Source organism: Corylus avellana, chromosome 3 (assembly GCF_965113065.1).
Source record: "Corylus avellana chromosome 3, dhCorAvel1.hap1.2, whole genome shotgun sequence".
Classification (NCBI taxonomy): domain Eukaryota; kingdom Viridiplantae; phylum Streptophyta; class Magnoliopsida; order Fagales; family Betulaceae; genus Corylus; species Corylus avellana.
Window position 1 is genome coordinate 27290359 of NC_142492.1, and position 8225 is coordinate 27298583.

The following is an 8225-nucleotide window of genomic DNA, read 5'->3' on the forward strand; positions in this document are numbered from 1 at the left end:
AAAAAGTGATAAAGTAGTCCTCAAACTACCAAACAGTTGTAATTTGGCCACTCCGTTAGTCATTACCGTCAAATAGGATGGAAAATTCAAAACTACGTCATTTAAGTAAGGTTATGTTACTAAAATGTCATTTTGGGAGTTTAGGGCTAAAATGAAAATGACTGGTAGTTTGAAGGGCTAAATTATATTTTTCCCTTCAATTTTTATCACATGATTTACATCAATCACTTCTTATTAATATCCAAACAAAAAAATCAGTAACAAAACTCTTTATCAAATAAACCCATATTTTAGGAGTAAAGATTCGCGAGTTTTTTTTCTTAATCAAATAAGACAAGGATTACATGATTAAAACACCGAAAAAAGGATGGACTCCCCTACATTAGACCCAAAATAAAAAATATAGTGCAACAAACAATACAAGGAAACAATAGGAAATGGGTCATAAAATGACCTGGTCCTCTCAATAAGGGCCGCACCAGGCGATTTAAACACTGAGATGGAATAAACAGACAAGGGGTTCAACCTTACCCAAACACCCGCAAGGTAAGAAATTAACATTTAGATAATATAAAGATCATCCTACAACATTCAGATAATATAAAGATCATCCTAAAACATTGTGTTGACCAGATAGATGCTCAGAGTAAGATTAATAGCGAATGGCTTTATTAGATTGAGAGTAATAAGTTAATACATAAACAATGATGGAAGACTCCCAGCACACAAGTTTGGTGAAGTGGAGCCTTCGCTTATTTCAAAGACTTGATCGATCATCATTTTTTTTTCTTTTTTCTTTTTACTTATTTAAGCTCATTTTACATATAACTACCATTCATAAAAATATATATCTTGACATAACAAATCTATATTTCTGGGTGTTCTTGTGGATCGAAAACACGGTTATGGCAAGTCGGGTTGCAAGGGTAAGGGCAATCTTTCTTTTGGAAGGAACTCCGATCATAAAACCAGTCTCCAACTGCCTTTGCAATTGTCTGCAGAATAGTTTTTTCACATAAAAATGGAATTAGTTTCTGCAGATTCGTCGACAAGGGAAGAACAGCGAAACAAATTAAGAAGATTATGAAAAATGTAAATGACAAAAAAGAAATGAAGAACAGATGGAGAAGAGAAAGGTGCATCTTACTGTTCTACCCAGCAATGGAGAATCAGTCCTTAACCATGTCTCCTGCGTTTCGGTTTGGCAGTGGGCATAGCAAGAGTTTATGAATAATCCTCTAGATGAAGAGGCGCCTAGTCCATTCACTGCACTTAAGAATTGCAGCCTGAAATCTGAAAACAAACATGAAGATAACAAGTAAAATTTTTGGAACCCAATTCTTATCATCAGTGCTCTACCTTATGATGTAGAAATGCTATTCTAGGTTGCTCCCTGAAAGCTTTTGTATAAATGGCAGACAGGACCAGCCAGAAAGAAACCCAGTTCGGATATTCTTCTTGCTGATAAAATGTGATTAAGACGAGATACTGTTCTCAAAGGATACTAAAAAAAAAAAAATCGGGTATTCAATGCACTCAAGAATTGCAGCCCTGAAATCTGGAAATGAACATCAAGAGAATAAGTAAAAATTTCCGGAAGCTGGTTTGTTTTGTCAATGCTGTACCTTACCATGTAGAAATGCTATTCTGAGTCGGTGCCTATAAGCTTAAATCCAATTCGGCTATTTTTCTAGCTTATAATTTGACCAAATTCTCGGATGATGACTAGATTCCTTACACTAACCAAAAAAGAAGAATTGAATTCCTTAGATTGAGGGTTTAGAGATTGTTTCACAAGACCTTAAAAACTATAAAAATGTTAATAAGAAACAGTACTATATATAATATATTCCTGAGGGATACTATGCTTGTCTCCAAGAAGAGTTGCTTAAGGATAGAAAAGAGGCTACTGGTATTCACCTTGTATGGTTTTGATTTGACCGGGCGAGCAGTTGTTTATATCAAGTTTGCAGCTATGCCAGTGGCCATGGGGATCAGCAACACCTGGTGCCAAAATGTTATTTATCTGGAAGAAAATAATGAGTTCAGGTATTAGAAGAATGAAAGTGAATTACTCTAAATGAATACTAAAAACCATAAAAAAAATTCATTTATAATATGTATTAATATTTATCATCAGTATTTAAATGCTAAAACACATTCAAATCAGGCAATTGAAGGTAGGCAACCCATCTTCATAGCTCAGTTGATCCTGTTTTGAAGATGTTAAAAAGGAAATATACTCTTCCAAATTTTAAACAATTAGATCTGGCCCCATTCCATAACAGAACGCAAAGTTGACATCATGATGCAAAAATTCTCCACCACTAAAGGTCTAACCAGATCAAAATCACAATGCACAACAAAGACAAACGTTTCTAAAATGGACAGTCACACCAATATTATCCCCACTTTTAAATATTGGAGGATGAGAAATGGACAGGCCTTAATGTACATAATCCAATAATAAGTGAGACGCTGAGTGTAGAAGATGTTCATACATCCTATAACGAGCTAACGTGGCAGGTTTTCTAATTTTCAGTCTACTCCTTAATTTCATCACCAAGGCAATGGATCTATCACGTGTATCAATTTCATTTCAAAAAATTTCAAGCAGGGAACTAGAACCAGGGGAAGAAGGGCATATGCAACACATGAAATCAATTTTTTTTTTCTATAAATAGTTATCTTTATCATGATTAGAATGAGATTACCTGCCATGAATCATAGGCTGCATTTACCAAAAAAATCGGTGTTCGGATTTGCGGTGCAACGTGTTGGGGAAAGAAACACTGCAATATAGTTGAAAAGTATTGGTGACATTGAAGAAGAAATGGTGAGATGTGAAACTCTAATACTAGAATAGACGCACTTACCAACCCCGGTCTTAGTTTTGAAGTGCAAGATAGAGGCAAATTCTTTGCTGAATTCTACAGAGGGAGAGAGAGAGATTTCCATTAAGAATCAGGTATTGCTTTTTGGATTGGACAAAAGCTTGAACCAAAAAAAAAAAAAAAAAAAGGGAGGTAACATTTTCTTGCTAGACATATAAAAAAGAGAAACACTTGAATAATTGAGCAACTGTTAAAAGAAACTTTTTTTTTTAATAGGGTAAAGTCCACATAACTCCCTCAAACTACCACTCAATTGACAATGTCCCACCCCCAAACTTTCAATTGTGACAATGTCTTCCTTAAACTACCAAAACATTGTCAATGTTCCCCTCGAGATTAACAAAAAGATCAAAATGCCCTTATATATTTTTTAATAAGACAAAAATACCCTTATAAATTAAAAAAATTAAAATTTTTAAAAAAAACAAAAAAATTTAATTTCAAAAGAACAATTTTTTTTTTATAAAAAAAATAGTTTTTAAACGAAATTTTTTAATTTTTTTATAAGAATTTTTTTTTTTTTTAAAAAAAAAAAAAGAATATAGTTTTTTTAAAACCGAAATTTTTATTTAAAAAAATTTATAAAACAAAATAAAAAACGAAATTTTTATAACAAAAAAAATCGAAATTTATTAATTTTTTTCTTATAAAAAGTATTTTTTTTAATTTTTAATTTTTAATTTTCTACCCTTTGGATTTTTTTTTTTAATTAGTTTTAGGTTTTTTCTAGAAGTTTTATTATTTTTTGTTTTTATTTTATTAAGGGTAGTTTCGTCATTGGGGGGAATATTGACAATTTTTGGTAGTTTAAGGGGGACATTGTCACAATTGAAAGTTTGGGGGGGACATTGTCAATTGGGTGGTAGTTTGAGAGGGTTATGTGGACTTTTTCCTTTTAATATAAGCAGCAATTTTAGAAAGAACTGAAAGGTAAATTTCCTATTCAAAACTCAAATAAAAAAATTGCAACATAGAAGTTATAAAGAGAGAGAGAGAGAGCATCAATACATGTGTTGCAACCACTTCACTATAGAATCCTTCAAAGTGATGTGCTCCAGAAACATCCCTCCTGTTATGCAATGTTTTAGAGTCAAATTACATGAACGTGTAACTTTTCAGAGAGTTTAGAATATAAAGTAGAGATAGAAGTTAGGGTATATGAGCTTACAAGTTAATAAAGTAACCAGCATCTGACAGGCATTTAACCTTAGCACCAGTAGGTACGAGAGCTCGGAAGCTATCACAATGCAAAATAGAAGTCAATCCACCAGCCGAACAACCAGAGAGAATAGCCTGTAGGCAAAAGTCTTAACGAGTTAGCGGAACGAGTAGCAGAGCATTAAAGCCGACAAATGATTATAGGATATACATTTTCAGCACTTCTCATTCCTTTTAATAATAGATCCTCCATGACAGCATGCCAAACCCTTGCTCCTCTGAAGTGAAGATTAGTAGCCTGATCAAATTATAATCTAATTAAAAACCAACCAAAACAATAAACAAAGAATACAATGGAGCCAGGTTCTGCCGAAAAACTAAAACTTGAAATTCTGGGAGAAATTCAAATAACTTACTGGATTTACTGCTTCCACATCGCCTGTAAATGATGCCCCATCACAGTACCTAACCCTGATTCTGTTCCAGTTGTAGAAGTCTGGATATTAAAAGAGATTCTATTAATATCGTTAAAAGTTGAAGCTCAGGAGCATGGGGGGTGATACAAGCTGGAAAAAGATAACTAAATTAATAACTATCAAGTCATACCAGGATTAAACTTTTGGTATTTACTCAAAATGCCAGAGAAAGCAATCTCCGTCTCCATTAGCTTAGATGAACCCAAGCGAGTGTTCTTGCGAGAAAGGCAAGTGGTGACATTGTTGCACCATGCACCTCCCTATGTACCAGAGCTAAAGATCAGACGATGACAGAAGAAATATATAGATAATAGATAGATATTAGAGCATTAAATTTTTATTCATTTTTTAAGAATGCAAGGGTTTAACTAACCAAAACTATTAAAGCCTTTGAGAGCTAGATTTGAAAGAAATTTGTAACATTCAAATCGATCACAAAATATTTTATCAAAATTCAATAGTGATCGAGCTTTCTCTACTCCTTTTATTCATAATAAGAACAGGAGAAATGGAATGAAATTTACAATTTGGCATTAGAAAAGTCGCTTTGGTATCAGAATTTTTTTTGTTTTCTTCTTTCTTTTGGCAATCTGTCCAAGCATTATGCCATTTGTTCTTTAGTTAGTAAGGAAATGTTGGAGTTATCCCACATCGGTTGTGGAATGGGCTGTTAGTCACTTTATAAGTGTGAGGGAAAGCCTCACCTCTTAAACTAGCTTTAGGGGTTGAGAGATGCCTAAGACCACCCAACACTGGTATCAGAGCCCAGGTTTACCAACAAGTCTCGGCCCAACAGTTCACAGGAGAAACGAATTATTGCTGCTCCAACACATGGCCCGATGTGTGAGGGGAGATTGTAGGGGTTGAGCTAGCTTTTGGGGTTGAGAAAGGCTTAAGACCACCTAACACTGGTATCAAAGCCTAGGTTTACCAACAAGTCTCGGCCCAATAGTCCACATGAGAAACAGGTTGTCGCTGTTCCAATCCAGGGCCTGATGTGTGAGGGAGAGATTGTTGGGGTTATCCCAAATCGGTTGTGGAATGGGCTAGTAGTCACTTTATAAGTGTGAGGGAAAGCATCACATTTTGAACTAACTTTGGAGGTTGAGATAGGCCTAAAACCACCCAACAAGAAATAGTTAAATAGGGTTTGACAAAAGGACAAACCTCTATATGAACCAACCAATTGTTAATTCCTGCACCAACTCCCTTATCCCAGTGGTAAGCTGGCGGACTTCCATCCAAACAAACTGCAGAATAGGTCAAATTTCAGAACACAATGAAACAAATATTTTTAAAAGAGTTTATTATTTATGGGAAGAACTGAAATCTGAAAGGAAAATATGAAAGGCTCTATTTTAATCATTTTTTTTTTTTTTTTCTGGAAGAAGTTTCTCACCAGCTCCTTTTGCTACTGCATTCTGGACATAAGTAATTCCTACGCTAAAGCCTTCTGTTTTGAGCAATAGCAGTGTACATAATAGAAGATTTAACGATTGGATTAATATTGCACTGATCATTCTGCAAGTATAAAATTTTTGTGATACAAAAGACAAAAAATATTGAACAAAATTGAGATAAAACAGAAGAAAAACATATCAAAAGACAAAAGATATTGAAGAAAACTGATAAACAAGTAGCTAAGCTTCATGAGCCAACTAACAAAATCTAGCCTTTTGTATTTTATATTCAAACTTTACTTCTAGATGCATCTTGAACAGCAACTTCAATAATGCTTACAAACAACACCACTGTTGCTTCCTTCAGTGGAAATATCCAAAATAAACATTCCCATTATCCCATACATCTGAAGATAAATTAATGCAACATCTAGCATTTCCCCATTATACACATACATAACCACAAAATGCAGATTACCAACTTCATTTACCATCCAAAACCCAAAAAAAAAAAAAAAAAAAGAAATCCAAAATACCATATTGAAAGACCATACTTCTGATATCAACTTAGAAACAGAAAAAGAATCCAAATTTAAGAACCCAATGATCAAAAAAATAGTAATTTATAATGAGAACCGCACCCCCAGTACCTGAACTAGAAAACGGGAGGAAATCTTAACCAGCTTGTTTTGAAAGAATGTGAGAGGAACCCAGTTCAGAGCAATGCTCTGCTCTCTAGAGCTCCCAAAAGAATGCAAAAACCAATTCAAACAATGAAGGGAAAGAATGGGTGGTGGCTTCTTCAAGGAGAAGGTGCTTTATATAAGCACTGACACGCACACGAAAGCGCTCAAACTATTTACAGAGAGTCAAACACATGCGCTTCGCACAAATCACCCCAAAAAGATTAGTTTATTTACGTGGGTATGTAGCGGGTTTGTGGTTAGGGATCAGGATCCACGGCAATTTTTAAGAAATTGCCGCGCAACAATTTTGATATGTAAGGTCAGCAACATGCAACGTCTTCTTTCATATTAATTCTTTTGTTTTTTTAACGACTTTTTCGAAGACAAGACCTTAGACCCGACCCAAATAGCATGCAATCCGTAACGTGAGAGACAACAACAGGAATCTTATCGTTTTACGCGTTCTTAGATAAATGAGTGAAAGGTATTTTGAGCTTAGGTTAGGAGGACGATCTATTTAGTACATTTAGGAGGGTTATATTGTATTTATTTTTTTATGGAAAAAAATTTTGGACAAATTTGTCTTCCTAAACGCTCAGGTCCCTTACACTAGCTACCTTATCATAAACCATTCCTTTAAATTCATTAGTGTTTGTAGGGACTTGAGCATGTTTGAGATTGTGTTTGAAAAATAGAGCTTTTAAGTTAAAAAAAAAAAAAAAAAAATTTTGACAAAAGCTTAAAAATGAAGTTTTTGTCAAAAGTACGTTTTGGTTTTTTTTTTTTTTTTTTTTTACCCTTAAAAACACTTTCAATTTTTTTAACCAAACATGTGTATTTTTTTTCTTTAATGGACTTTTTGAGCGTTAACACACACTTTTAAGCCTCTCAAATGCACACCCAAACAAACCCTTAATAGTTACTCGTATGGTTATTGTAGTTATTAACCGCTACCTATATATATCAGGTAATTGACATTTTAAGCCTGTTTTTAGTGTTTTTAGCCTACTTTACTTTTTAGATGAAATCTATACCTTAATTCTACATTCTAACTTAAAAATAATAAAGAAAATACAAACAACAATTATTGGGTTCATCCAAAAATTACGAACATACAAATTACAGGATTGGTTGGTAGCTGTTGGCGGCTAGTTGCAGCTAATAACTATTTACATGTACATCCCTAGTTTTTAGCATATATAATATGAAATAAAATCCTCTCAATTTTAAATGGAATGGATAGAATCCATTTTCTTGTATTGAATAAAAATAAATAAAAAAAACGCATTGTATTTATTTGATGGTTATGATTTTAAAGTTTGTGGATTGAATGGTGTACATATATAGTGTCATATTATTTAAACTTTTTAAAAGACATGCTAACATTGACATCATGTAAGTCATTAAATGTTTCAACTTTAAATCTTGACCATGAAATATATACTACCAGTTTCAAATGAAATTGAGAGGTATGCCACATGTATTTTTTTTGGATAGCTTTAGACATTAATGGGTATACTCTTAAAATTATTAGTGAAAATGTTAGAATACTGGTTAAATGATTAAAACAATAATTTTCTATTAACTTAAGTTTTTAAGACAACCGGTAAT

The 8225-nt window shown here is 33.4% G+C and overlaps 1 protein-coding gene across 1 annotated transcript; it reads right to left on the minus strand.

Annotated features, from left to right (window-relative positions):
• Nucleotides 1-672: 672 nt before the first annotated feature.
• On the minus strand, nt 673-6048 carry LOC132175210 (pectin acetylesterase 8-like). The gene is made up of 12 exons (XM_059587081.2): nt 5928-6048; nt 5696-5778; nt 4659-4788; nt 4469-4548; nt 4264-4350; nt 4063-4187; nt 3903-3963; nt 2877-2930; nt 2715-2792; nt 1921-2026; nt 1148-1293; nt 673-995 (listed from the first exon to the last, which is right to left on the minus strand). Exons 1-12 carry the CDS (start codon nt 6046-6048, stop codon nt 867-869), a joined length of 1200 nt encoding a protein of 399 aa, XP_059443064.2. The 3' UTR covers nt 673-866.
• Nucleotides 6049-8225: the final 2177 nt, after the last annotated feature.